At 42.6% G+C, this 14,909-nt stretch overlaps 1 protein-coding gene across 1 annotated transcript in view; it reads left to right on the top strand.

Annotated features, from left to right (window-relative positions):
• The first annotated feature begins 201 nt into the window (after positions 1-201).
• tipin (timeless interacting protein) overlaps positions 202-14,909 on the top strand; it is a 38,931-nt gene continuing 24,223 nt past the window's right edge. Inside the window, exons 1-3 of the mRNA XM_061975181.2 lie at positions 202-247; positions 6,873-6,984; positions 12,073-12,166. Of these exons, the coding sequence (XP_061831165.1) occupies positions 6,885-6,984; positions 12,073-12,166 (194 nt within the window). The 5' untranslated portion in view covers positions 202-247; positions 6,873-6,884. The remainder of the gene's footprint in view (positions 248-6,872; positions 6,985-12,072; positions 12,167-14,909) is intronic.

Raw genomic sequence — 14,909 nt, 5'->3', positions numbered from 1 at the left:
TCCAATACAGTAAGTGGCGGTAATGCACACCACAAGGTTGCTTGCCAACCGCCATAAAAAAACAAAAAAGAAGAAGAAGAAAGAAGAAAAAGAAGAAGGGTTTCATCTCGGTCACACTCCATATCAGAAGGTGGCGGTAATGCATACCACAGTGTTGCTTGCCAACCACCATTAAACCAAAGAAGTAGAAGAAGACGAAGACGAAGACGGAAAAAGAAGTGTAGATCGGTCCAACCATCCTCTGCCTGTGGGTTCCCTTGTTGCACTGCTCTGTTCACGGGACAGCGAGTAAGGCACGTCGGTTCTTCCTGTTATCTGCTAAAATTGCAACTACTACTTGTGGTTTTTCATCCTAGTCAATGTACATTTTTGTTACATTTATTTAATTCGTGTTTTAAATGTCCGGTTGCGCAATGGTAACTTGGCGAAAATATTAACTTGTCTGTGGCAAGCGAAACTTGTTGACAGGCTGCTGTTGGAACAGATGGTTTTGGGCCTATATACTAGCGGCTGTTCGCTAACAAGCTAGCAACTACATTATTATGTAGTGTTTACTTTTGTTTCGGGGTTTTGTTCCCGCCATTTCAGAAGCGGAAGTGACCCGGGATACTTTTTCCGGGTTGATTGGGTTTATTTACCTCCAGCAGCGCAGATTTGGAAGATAAATCATAACCTTCTTATTCCTCAACCAAATTTACTTGATCGTCAACGTCAAAACATATGCTATTAAAACACAGCATTTATTCTTCTTTTTTCATGGAATGCCAACACTTTGCCCCTACTCGCGTAGGACCACCGCAGACAAGCATTTTAAAGGGACGTGTCACATCTAGCCTATATACAGGTAAAAGCCAGTAAATTAGAATATTTTGAAAAACTTGATTTATTTCAGTGATTGCATTCAAAAGGTGTAACGTGTACATTATATTTATTCATTGCACACAGACTGATGCATTCAAATGTTTATTTCATTTAATTTTGATGATTTGAAGTGGCAACAAATGAAAATCCAAAATTCCGTGTGTCACAAAATTAGAATATTACTTAAGGCTAATACAAAAAAGGGATTTTTAGAAATGTTGGCCAACTGAAAAGTATGAAAATGAAAAATATGAGCATGTACAATACCGGTACTCAATACTTGGTTGGAGCTCCTTTTGCCTCAATTACTGCGTTAATGCGGCGTGGCATGGAGTCGATGAGTTTCTGGCACTGCTCAGGTGTTATGAGAGCCCAGGTTGCTCTGATAGTGGCCTTCAACTCTTCTGCGTTTTTGGGTCTGGCATTCTGCATCTTCCTTTTCACAATACCCCACAGATTTTCTATGGGGCTAAGGTCAGGGGAGTTGGCGGGCCAATTTAGAACAGAAATACCATGGTCCGTAAACCAGGCACGGGTAGATTTTGCGCTGTGTGCAGGCGCCAAGTCCTGTTGGAACTTGAAATCTCCATCTCCATAGAGCAGGTCAGCAGCAGGAAGCATGAAGTGCTCTAAAACTTGCTGGTAGACGGCTGCGTTGACCCTGGATCTCAGCAAACAGAGTGGACCGACACCAGCAGATGACATGGCACCCCAAACCATCACCCAACCATGCAAATTTTGCATTTCCTTTGGAAATCGAGGTCCCAGAGTCTGGAGGAAGACAGGAGAGGCACATGATCCACGTTGCCTGAAGTCTAGTGTAAAGTTTCCACCATCAGTGATGGTTTGGGGTGCCATGTCATCTGCTGGTGTCGGTCCACTCTGTTTCCTGAGATCCAGGGTCAACGCAGCCGTCTACCAGCAAGTTTTAGAGCACTTCATGCTTCCTGCTGCTGACCTGCTCTATGGAGATGGAGATTTCAAGTTCCAACAGGACTTGGCGCCTGCACACAGCGCAAAATCTACCCGTGCCTGGTTTACGGACCATGGTATTTCTGTTCTAAATTGGCCCGCCAACTCCCCTGACCTTAGCCCCATAGAAAATCTGTGGGGTATTGTGAAAAGGAAGATGCAGAATGCCAGACCCAAAAACGCAGAAGAGTTGAAGGCCACTATCAGAGCAACCTGGGCTCTCATAACACCTGAGCAGTGCCAGAAACTCATCGACTCCATGCCACGCCGCATTAACGCAGTAATTGAGGCAAAAGGAGCTCCAACCAAGTATTGAGTATTGTACGTGCTCATATTTTTCATTTTCATACTTTTCAGTTGGCCAACATTTCTAAAAATCCCTTTTTTGTATTAGCCTTAAGTAATATTCTAATTTTGTGACACACGGAATTTTGGATTTTCATTTGTTGCCACTTCAAATCATCAAAATTAAATGAAATAAACATTTGAATGCATCAGTCTGTGTGCAATGAATAAATATAATGTACAAGTTACACCTTTTGAATGCAATTACTGAAATAAATCAAGTTTTTCAAAATATTCTAATTTACTGGCTTTTACCTGTATGTACAGAAAGCTAGACCCTCCACCGTGCTGTAGCAGCCATGCTGGTGACATGCCTTTTATGACGGCCACCTTGGTCGGGGCAAGGTTCCCATTGAAGGCAATGCATGCATATTGAAAATAAATCCCAGCTTTCTATTTTTTCAAAGTGTCAGAGTGATTGTAAAAGGCACGGAAATGAAAACAGGATTGCTTGGACATTGTGCTGCATAGTCTTTCACTCTACACGGTATGCTTGAAACAAGAACACTGAGACTAATTGTCCATAGGTAATTCAGTCAAACTAATAGCGCATTATATGATGTTGACAACAAAGTAAAACTGCATTACATTTGTCGACAAATGAGCAAGTTATGATTCATTTCCAATAAATACTTTTATGAATGGCCTTTAATGAGGAAGTGTATGAAGGTAAATTTGTGTCTTGATTCCGAAAGTTTCTTTTGGGACACTGAATACATGTAACTTAATTTTTTGCGTTTGATTTTTTTATTTAACCTCAAATTATGCAGTTATGCTATTTCGTTGAATAAAAAGTTGTGAACACAATTCGTGGGTTTAACAATTCAGTTTGTTAAATAATGTTTTAAAAGTCCATCCATCCATTTTCTGCTGCTTGTCTTTTTTGGGGTCGCGGGGGGTGCTGGAGCCTATCTCAGCAAAAGTCATCGAGGAAAAATTTCAGTGTAAAAATTCAGTGCAGAATTATTTGCTGCTTCAAAACTCGAAGAGTCACTTCCGTTAAATAAAGACTACAGTAGAGATCTACCAATATTTTTGGAGCCGATATTCATTTGCAATAAAATGTATTTAAACATGAATCATATACGTCAGTAAACAGCTGGACAAGGCTTCAAGTGTTTGTTTGTTTTTACATTATTTTTAGGACACGTCAGACCAGTAGCGACAATGTCAAATGCCACGCTAATGTTGTTAATTTAGCCCCAAACAACATCAGAGAATTTCACAAACAACTTTATTATGTTTGTCTAAGAGGAGCATCAACATTTGACACTTCCAATGTGTTGGTTTAATTGGTTGCTTCCCAAACTACTTTGTGTAGTGTTCAATAGCTTATACACTACTGCTACTATTGTCTCAAAACTGAAACAAACTTCAAATCGACTGCATTTATTGTACCATCTTAGTTATCTGCGCTCATCATACCTGGCTAACAGACACCTTCTCCACTGATAAATAGCACCCTTGGTAAGTTGGAAATTGCATAACAGTATTTATTGGCTTTCGTAAATAAATCATAAAAAATATCAATAATTATTGATATCGATCAATAAAAAAAAAACGAACGTATATCTTGATACAGTTTTCAGCCATATAGCCAACCCTAATCACATATTTTACATATTTCCATTGCTCTTACATGTCCGAAAAGGTGTAGGAAGAAGCAAATCTTATTTAATTCTACCATTTTTCCATTTCATAGTAATTACTAACACATATGTTCACTTCCTATTCTCAATTATTTCTCAATATGGTATGATGAATATGAAAAATAGGATTTCTTTATATGGCAAATATTTAAATACAAACAATTCTAGGCTCCTTCATGTAGCTGATAGGTGAGACATTTTTCAAGCTGGCTGATATCATTTATTCCAGGATGTTAACGAAAGTGCGAGCTGCTGCCTCCTTCTGTACTTATGTGAGTCTCCTATTTGTCAATTTAAACAAAGTTTGGATTTTTGGCATCGTCCATCCATCTCTGTCCCGTTATTTTGATTGAATCACGGAACATAAAAACTTGCTGCGCACCTTTAATGAGCCCACGCTGTGAGGCTTGTCGGGCGACTCGTCGCAGTAGCGAAAACACAAAACGTAAAAAGACCCCAGGAAAGATGGGCTAAAACTTGAATTCCCGACAAAAAAGGACGTATTGACAACTTCATGTAAGTAGAGGAGATGTGCTGTCGGCGACCAGCACTCCATAGAAAGAAAGGAGGGGTGGGGCATGGTTATTACTATCTACGGTATTACTGTCTACTTCAGTACTTATTATTGTTTTATACGAAACACTGGTATCATATATATTTACATATATATATGTATGTGTGTATATATATATATATATATATGTATGTATGTATGTATGTATGTATGTATGTATATATATATATATATATATATATATATATATATATATATATATACATATATATATGTATGTATGTATATATACATATATATATGTATGTATGTATGTGTGTGTATATATATATATATATATATATATATATATATAAAATGGTAACTACTGATTTAGTTTTGTAAAAAAGAAAGCCCGATACCGATAAAAAGAGGTCAATATCGATATACTGTACGTCAAAATGCCAAATATCGGCGTCGATAATTGTTCGATACCAAGACTGAAGAAATCGATCCTGTCTCAGAACCAGCCAATGAGGTGTCAAGTTTGAGGTGCTGAATAACCTGCCTCTTTGTGAGACCTGTGTCACGTTATGGATGGATGGACTGCATTTTCTCCGACTGAACTTTTGCCTACACTAGACACACCAATAAGCTTGTTTATAGATGTACAATAAAACTCCTCATAGGAAGTTGCCATTTGTTATAATTGTTATAACTTTGTGACATGATACAATGCACATTAGTGAACATCCATCCATCCATCCATCTTCTTCCGCTTATCCGAGGTCGGGTCGCGGGGGCAGCAGCCTAAGCAGGGAAGCCCAGACTTCCCTCTCCCCAGCCACTTCGTCCAGCTCCTCCCGGGGAATCCCGAGGCGTTCCCAGGCCAGCCGGGAGACATAGTCTTCCCAACGTGTCCTGGGTCTTCCTCGTGGCCTCCTACCGGTCGGACATGCCCTAAACACCTCCTTAGGGAGGCGCTCGGGTGGCATCCTGACCAGATGCCCGAGCCACCTCATCTGGCTCCTCTCGATGTGGAGGAGCAGCGGCTTTACTTTGAGCTCCCCCCGGATGGCAGAGCTTCTCACCCTATCTCTAAGGGAGAGCCCCGCCACCCGGCGGAGGAAACTCATTTCGGCCGCTTGTACCCGTGATCTTGTCCTTTCGGTCATAACCCAAAGCTCATGACCATAGGTGAGGATGGGAACGTAGATCGACCGGTAAATTGAGAGCTTTGCCTTCCGGCTCAGCTCCTTCTTCACCACAACGGATCGATACAGCGTCCGCATTACTGAAGACGCCGCACCGATCCGCCTGTCGATCTCACGATCCACTCTTCCCTCACTCGTGAACAAGACTCCGAGGTACTTGAACTCCTCCACTTGGGGCAAGATCTCCTCCCCAACCCGGAGATGGCACTCCACCCTTTTCCGGGCGAGAACCATGGACTCGGACTTGGAGGTGCTGATTCTCATCCCAGTCGCTTCACACTCAGCTGCGAACCGATCCAGTGAGAGCTGAAGATCCTGGCCAGATGAAGCCATCAGGACCAAATCATCTGCAAAAAGCAGAGACCTAATCCTGCAGCCACCAAACCGGATCCCCTCAACGCCTTGACTGCGCCTAGAAATTCTGTCCATAAAAGTTATGAACAGAATCGGTGACAAAGGGCAGCCTTGGCGGAGTCCAACCCTCACCGGAAACGTGTCCGACTTACTGCCGGCAATGCGAAGCAAGCTCTGACACTGATCATACAGGGAGCGGACCGCCACAATCAGACAGTCCGAAACCCCATACTCTCTGAGCACTCCCCACAGGACTTCCCGAGGGACACGGTCGAATGCCTTCTCCAAGTCCACAAAGCACATGTAGACTGGTTGGGCAAACTCCCATGCACCCTCAAGGACCCTGCCGAGAGTATAGAGCTGGTCCCATTAGTGAACATACAAAATATAAATGGGACATATTGTAGCCAAAGGCTGATTTCCATCTGCAGTCCCCAGCAGGTTGATGGTAACCTGCTGGGCATCTCATTGCAAAGAAACAAGCACAGGGCTCCCACTAATTTAGCGTTATAGTGAGTTGTATTTTCCATGCACTTATTTTTGCTGTATTTATCTGGCACAATTGGAGAGCTGGTCCCTAAAAATAATGCCTACATTAAACCGGTCCGAGGTGCAGAAAAGGTTGGGGACCCCTGGTACAGTATTGAAAACATTTTGCAATTTATTCTCTATTTGTGATGTATCAATATTGGAATGGTAAACAACAGAGTCGTTTGCATAGAGTTGAACATGACAGAATAAGCACATTTAAGGTAAATCATCACTAGCATTCGATGCTGATACTGCCCTGCTTTTGACAATATTGGCATTTGGATGGAGCTGCCCACTTCTACCTTCCTACTTGAATTTTTATAACTCTATAAAAAATAAAATATTAATGACTACCATTGCAAACGATTTTTAGAAAAGTGTATAGTAGAAGACAATAAAATTAATAAACATAACAGTGTAAACTGTAACTGACAAACATCTAACTTTCTGCAGGGACTACACATCATGGTGAAAACTGCTAGATATGACAACTTGGAGAACGAAACATTCTCTCCGCTTCCTCCACCTCTGTCTCCAGGCCAGGGAGGATACCCGTTTGGAAATGGTGAAAAGCTACCGACAAGCTGTTTTCACTTTCCATTTTAAAATGTATGGTTTGTGTCTACATAGGGGTCTACAGTCCTTCTCATAGGACTGCAGTCTATTCATAGTGGTGGGTTGTGGGGTTTGGGAGGTCATCTCGTTATTTGCATAATTGGCCGTGATGCATGCGAGGGATGAAAATATTATTGTCACGGTATTGTTGATTGTCCTCAAAAAGTACTTATACACAGTGAAATCTTTCAACCAAGTTTTCTTTAAAAAATTAAATGAATTAGACGCACAATATATTACAAAAAATACTGTTCTGGCTTCTTCCATATAATTTTATTTGAGTGTTTGAATGTTTATCTTCTTCTGTTTTAATCTGTAAAGGTTTTTGAGTGTTCTTTTTAATCAAACAAAGGCAAAATTGGTGTTGTGTGCTTCACTTCTGGTTTATGTGACGTCGTGCGGGTCTACCTGTTGTAGATACCTCTGTGTCATATTTCTTCCGTCAGTCTACCCCAGGGCAGCTGTGGCTACAAGTGTAGCTTACCACCACCAGTTGTGAATGAATGATTGGTTCTCACTTCTCTGTGAAGCGCTTTGAGTGTCTAGAAAAGGGCTATATAAATCTAATCCATTATTATTATTATTTATACGGAAAGACATTAAAGCTAGCTAGCGGGTAAATGAGCAGTGTCAACAGTCCGTGAGTTGATCAAAGTGCGGTTATTAGCGATGTAACAATATCAAAATCTCACGTTATGATATTGTCACAGTGTTAAGGCGTTGTTATTGTGGTATTGTCCAAAAAAAAAAAAGACTTGGTAAAAATGTTATAGTGTGTAAAATGAGATGGCAGGAATGTTTAGGATAAACACACTGTAATTGAACACAAACGTAATGCTCAAATATTCTAATCATATTTATTACAAGTATGTAGTCTGCAAGTTCTGTCTGCTTGGCACTGTGGCTAGTCGTGACTCAAAGGCTTGTGGAGGTGCTCTGCACACTTCCACACCTAACCTTTTTTTATGACGGTGGTAAAGCACATTTTGTGGGGTTCTGCCCAAATGAGACACTGTATTAGTCAGGTCCCTGATGTATTTCATAAAACTGCTGTAGGTGGGGCTTGATAGTGAGCGCCTGGTAGCCGGGCCTGTCCCCATGGGGCTCGGCCGGGCACAGCCCGAAGAGGCAAGGTGGGTTCCCCCTCCAAAGGACTCACCACTCATAGGAGGGGGCATAAAGGTCGGGTGCAGTGTGATTTGGGCGGCAGCTGAAGGCAGGGCCCTTGGCGGTCCGATCCAAGGCTACAGAAGCGAGCTCTTGCGACCTGGAAAGTCACTTCGCTGGGGGGGAAGGAGCCTGGGCTGGGGCGCGAGGTAGAGAAGTTCCGGCTAGATATGTAGAACAAGGGCTTTGCAACCAGTCCTCTAGAGAGGGGCTGGACTCTCTTCCACTCTGGCGTTGCAAGCAGTGAGAGGCAACGGGCTGGGGTGGCAATTCTTGTTGTACCGTCAAAGCCTCTCGAAACTCTCAGAGTTTAACCCAGTTGACGAAAGGGTAGCTTCCCTCTGCCTTGGGTGGGGGGACGGGTCCTGACTGTTGTGTGTGCTTACGCACCAAACAGCAGCTCAGAGTACCCGCCCTTTTTGGATTTCCTCGAGGGAATACTAGAGTGTTCCTTCAGGTGATTCCTTTGTTCTGCTGGGTGACTTCAACGCTCACATTGGCAACGCCAGTGAAGCCTGGAGAGGCGTGATTGGGAGGAACGAATGTGAACCAAAGTGGTGTTTTGTTATTGGACTTTATTGCTCGTCACAGATTGTCCATAATAAACACCATGTTTAAACTTAAAGGTGCACTTGGCACCAGGACACTCTAGGCCGCAGTTCGATGATTGACTTTGTGGTAGTGTCATCAGATTTGCAGTCTCATGTTTTGGACACTCAGGGGAAGAAGGGAGGAGTTTCGACTGATCACCACCGGAGTTAGTTGGTTCCGATGGTGGGGGAGGATGCCAGACAGACCTAGCAGGCCCAAACGCAATGTGAGGGTCTGCTGGGAATGTCTAGCAGTCTCCCCCGTCGGAGAGAGTATCAATTCCTACTTCTGGAAGAATTTTTAACATGTTGCGAAGGAGGCGCTGGACATTGATTCCAAGTGGACTATGTTTTGTACCTCTATTGTCGAGGCGACCGATTGGAGCTGTGGCCGCAAGGTGGTTGGTGCCTGTCGTGGCGGTAGTTCCAGAACCCTCTGGTGTCGACCAGCGGTGAGGGATGCCGTCAAGCTGAAGAAAGAGTCCTATCGGGTCTTTTTGGGTCATGGGACTCAGAAGGCAGTGAACAGGTACCAACAGGCCAAGCGGTATGTGGCTTCGGTGGTCGCTGAGGCAAAAACTCGGACATGAGATGAGCTCGGGAAGCCTTGGAAAATGACTTCCGGACGGCCTCGAAGTGATTCTGGACTATCATCCGCCACCTCAGGAGAAGGAAGCAGTACACTGTCAACACCATGTATGGTGGGGATGGTGTGCTGCTGACCTCAACTCAGGATGTTGTGGATAGGTGGAGGGAATACTTCAAAGACCTCCTCAATCCCACTATGAGGAAGCAGTGCCTGGGAAATCTGGTGGGCTCTCCTATTTCTGCGGTCGAGGTTGCCGAGGTAGTTAAAAAAACTCCTCTGTGGCAAAGCCCCGAGGGTGGATGATATCCGCCCGGAGTTCCTTAAGGCTCTGGATGCTGTGGGGTTGTCTTGGTTGACAAGACTGCAACATTGCGTGGACATCGGGTTGGTACCTTTGGATTGGCAGACCAGGATGGTGGTTCCTCTCTTTTAAGAAGGCGAGTTCCAACTATCGTGGGATCACACTCCTCAGCCTTCTCGGTAAGGTCTATTCAGGTGTACTGAAGAGGAGACTATGCCAGAAAGTTGAACCTCTGATTTAGTAGGAGCAGTGTGGTTTTTGTCCTGGTCGTGGAAGTGTGGACCAGCTCTATTCTCTCAGCAGAGTCCTTGAGGGTGCATGGGAGTTTTCCCAAACAGTCTAAATGTGCTTTGTGGACTTGGAGAAGGCATTCGACCGTGTCCCTCGGGAAATCCTGTGGGGAGTGCTCAGAGAGTATGGGGTATCGGACTGTCTGTGGCTGTCTGCTCCCTATATGAAGGTTGTCAGAGCTTGGTCCGTGTTGCCAGCAGTAAGTTGCACCCGTTTTCAGTGAGGGTTGGAATTTCTAGGTACAGTCAGGCCGTTTAGGGAATTTGGTTGGTGGCTGCAGGATTAGGTCTCTGCTTTTAGCAGATGATATGTTTCTGATGGCTTCATCTGGCCATTTGGGAGGAGCTCAAAGTAAAGCCGCTGCTCCTCCACATCGAGAAAAGCCAGATGAGATGGTTAAGGCATCTGGTCAGAATGCCCCCCAGTCGTCTCCCTGGGGAGGTGTTAGGGCACAACCGACCGGTAGGAGGCCACGGGGAAGGCCCAGGAGCCGTTTGGTGCCCGACCGGTAGGAGGCCACGGGGAAGGCCCAGGAGACGTTTGGGAGACTATGTCTCCAGACTGGTCTGAGAACGCCTCGGGATCCCCCGGGAGGAAATGAACGAAATGGCTGGGGAGAGGAAAGTCTGGGGTTCTCTGCTTAGCCTGCTGCCCCCGCGAACTGACCTTGGATAAGCGGAAGCAGATTGCATGAATACCGGTAGATGCGGTAGTTGTTTGTAGTACATGCTATTGAAATGTTTTTCAAACAATGTTTTTGTCTAAATGTTCATTTTCTTTTTAAAAGACATGTTACATGTTAAAGATGTGATGTTTTGGGAGGGCCAAGCATTATGTAGGCCACCACCTTGGAGGAAAAAGCTGTTCTTTTGTCTGTTTGTCCTTGTTGTAATGGATTGTTATCTCTTTCACCCAACGGCGGAGGTGTGAACATGCGGCCTTGGTGTGTTGTGTCTCTGCTTATGCTCCTTCAGTTTGAAGAGTATACGGTATTCAGGTTTGGTAATGTAAAGCCCATGCTCTTCTGTGCTGATTTCACCACAAGCAATAGGTGTTCCTTGTTTTCTACTCTGCAATTTGAGTACCATACACTGATATACTCAATTACTGGGATGTTCTCAATGTGCACCTGTGGAAATTAAACCGCCTGTGCATTCCAATCCGCTTCAGCTTCCTCAGGAAAAACAATCTTTTATGGGATTTCTTTACCAAGTGCAAGATGTTTAGGGACCATTTAAGGTTGTTTGGTGGAGTAAATACCTAAATATTTACCAGTGTGCACAATCTCCACCACTTAACTATTCATTTGTTGAATATATGATGATCTCCTTTGTCATGGTAACATTTAACACCAAGTTGATTTCCAGACACCATTTTGATGAATGTTTAACTTGCTTTCCTTAAAATGTCTCCTTTCATTTGTGATATGCTTCACTATAGTAGTGTCATCTGTGAATTTTGTCACAGTGCTGGTGAAGTGGATGGGAGTACAGTCATGTGTAACAGGGTAAAGAGGGCAGGATAGATCACCAGGGTTGAAGAGCTCTAGTTACCAATTCTAACACGCTGTGGTCCGTGAGTAAGAAAATCCAAGATCCATGCGCGAGCGAGACAGACAGTACCGGATTGTTGAGTTTAAACATCAGCCTATGTGGGTTTATAGTATTATAACATAGCTAAAATCACAAACAATACTTCTTACATATGTGTTTGGATGTTCCAAATGAAAAGGATGAATGAATTGCAACTAAGACTTCATCCTCCACAGATTTGTTTCTCAATAAGCCAATTTATGGTTGTCGAGATCCTTGGAGATGACATTGAATAATTCTCTCTGGTCCAGCTGCCTTGTTTGTATTGATTCTCTTAGTACCTATTTTACCTGGTGACTCTCCAGGATGAGTGCATCCTCTTTAAATGTTTATAATCGCAGACAATCACCTTCTTTAAATTGTGGCAACCAAAATTGTGATTGTGATTAAAATGTTATTAATTGTGTGGCTTTAATTGAAAGTATGGGAACACCAGGGCTGCAAACTCTTTGCCCAAGTGATTGAAAGCAAATGTCCTGTGTCACTAAATGTGTTGCTGTTCCAACAGATGAAAAAGATGGTGAAGTGTCCCAGCTTGCTGAGGTTCCGACTGCCAAAAGAAAAGGAGTGAGGAGACCCCAGCCCAAGTTGGACTCCCACAGGTTTGTATCCCCTTATATTGTATGTCCAATGTGAGGGTAAAACCTTTTTAAGTGTTTATGTGTTGTCATTCAAGTTTTTAAAGCATTAGAATATGATCTAGCATAATTATAAACGAGGGAAAATAAAGCAGAGGCCAGCAACTCTTAGGTCAGGGAGCCTTCTAAGTGACTTGATTTATGTGCCTGCTAAAATGCTGGAATTACTTTTTTGTTTCTATTGCGCATCACCCCCATTAATTTTTATTGATTTGAAGGACAACAGAACAATATTGGTAGATTGTGGTATAAAGTAAATAGCTGGGAGTGTTCTAAATATGATGATTGGGGTCTGACAGCTTCTCTGCAAAAATAATCACAAACAGTTAAAGGGCTATGGTAAATATTGTGTCACCGTTTACTGTAGTTTGCTTTAACTATTAAAATAATATTTGACAATTAAATTAAACTTTTTTTTGTAGTTTTTAGTTATTCTCTCATTTTTGTTGTTGGTATGAAATGCTTTATTTTTTTTCTCCAGAAAATGCTTAAATAAATTAGTTAATGGTGGTTACATTTGCACAAGTCAGCATGTGTGAAAATGAGTACCGTATTTTTCGGAGTATAAGTCGCACCGGCCGAAAATGCATAATAAAGAAGGAAAAAAACATATATAAGTTGCGCTGGAGTATAAGTAGCTTTTTTTGGGGACATTTATTTGCTAAAACCCAACACCAAGAACAGACATTTGAAAGGTAATTTAAAATAAATAAAGAATAGTGAACAACAGGCTGAATAAGTGTACGTTATATGATGCATAAATAACCAACTGAGAACGTGCCTGGTATGTTAACGTAACATATTATGGTAAGAGTCATTCAAATAACTATAACATATAGAACATGCTATACGTTTACCAAACAATCTGTCACTCCTAATCGCTAAATCCGATGAAATCTTATACGTCTAGTCCAGGGGTCGGCAACCCGCGGCTCTAGAGCCGCATAGCGCTGCCCTCCTGGCTCTCTGGAGCTTTTTCAGAAATGTATGAAAAATGGAAAAAGATGAGGGGAAAACAAATCTATTTTTTGTTTTAATATGGTTTCTGTAGGAGGACAAACATGACACAAACCTCCCTAATTGTTATAAAGCACACTGTTTGTATTAAACATGCTTCACTGATTCGAGTATTTGGCGAGCGCCGTTTTGTCCTACTAATTTTGGCGGTCCTTGAACTCACCTTTTACAACTTTCTCCGACTTTCGAGGACGTGTTTTATGCCACTTCTTTTTTTGTCTCATTTTGTCCACCAAACTTTTAAGGTTGTGCATGAAAGGTGAGTTTTGTTGATGTTATTGACTTGTTGGAGTGCTAATCAGACATATTTGGTCACTGCATGACTGCAAGCTAATCGATGCTAACATGCTATTTATGCTAGCTATATGTACATATTGCATCATAATGCCTCATTTGTAGCTATATTTGAGGTAATTTAGTTTCCTTTAAGTCCTCTTAATTCAATGTATATCTCATGACACACTATCTGTATGTAATATGGCTTTTAATTTTTTGCGGCTCCAGACAGATTTTTTTTGTATTTTTGGTCCAATATGGCTCTTTCAACATTTTGGGTTGCCGACCCCTGATCTAGTCTTTTACGTGAATGAGCTAAATAATATTATTTGATATTTTACGGTAATGTGTTAATAATTTCACACATACAGGTAAAAGCCAGTAAATTAGAATATTTTGAAAAACTTGATTTATTTCAGTAATTGCATTCAAAAGGTGTAACTTGTACATTATATTTATTCATTGCACACAGACTGATGCATTCAAATGTTTATTTCATTTAATTTTGATGATTTGAAGTGGCAACAAATGAAAATCCAAAATTCCGTGTGTCACAAAATTAGAATATTACTTAAGGCTAATACAAAAAAGGGATTTTTAGAAATGTTGGCCAACTGAAAAGTATGAAAATGAAAAATATGAGCATGTACAATACTCAATACTTGGTTGGAGCTCCTTTTGCCTCAATTACTGCGTTAATGCGGCGTGGCATGGAGTCGATGAGTTTCTGGCACTGCTCAGGTGTTATGAGAGCCCAGGTTGCTCTGATAGTGGCCTTCAACTCTTCTGCGTTTTTGGGTCTGGCATTCTGCATCTTCCTTTTCACAATACCCCACAGATTTTCTATGGGGCTAAGGTCAGGGGAGTTGGCGGGCCAATTTAGAACAGAAATACCATGGTCCGTAAACCAGGCACGGGTAGATTTTGCGCTGTGTGCAGGCGCCAAGTCCTGTTGGAACTTGAAATCTCCATCTCCATAGAGCAGGTCAGCAGCAGGAAGCATGAAGTGCTCTAAAACTTGCTGGTAGACGGCTGCGTTGACCCTGGATCTCAGGAAACAGAGTGGACCGACACCAGCTGGACTGCTGCTGAGTGGTCCAAAGTCATGTTTTCTGACGAAAGCAAATTTTGCATTTCCTTTGGAAATCGAGGTCCCAGAGTCTGGAGGAAGACAGGAGAGGCACAAGATCCACGTTGCCTGAAGTCTAGTGTAAAGTTTCCACCATCAGTGATGGTTTGGGGTGCCATGTCATCTGCTGGTGTCGGTCCACTCTGTTTCCTGAGATCCAAAACGCAGAAGAGTTGAAGGCCACTATCAGAGCAACCTGGGCTCTCATAACACCTGAGCAGTGCCAGAAACTCATCGACTCCATGCCACGCCGCATTAACGCAGTAATTGAGGCAAAAGGAGCTC

Source organism: Nerophis lumbriciformis, linkage group LG15, assembly GCF_033978685.3.
Source record: "Nerophis lumbriciformis linkage group LG15, RoL_Nlum_v2.1, whole genome shotgun sequence".
NCBI lineage: Eukaryota > Metazoa > Chordata > Actinopteri > Syngnathiformes > Syngnathidae > Nerophis > Nerophis lumbriciformis.
This window is presented reverse-complemented; position numbering and strand designations above follow the sequence as displayed.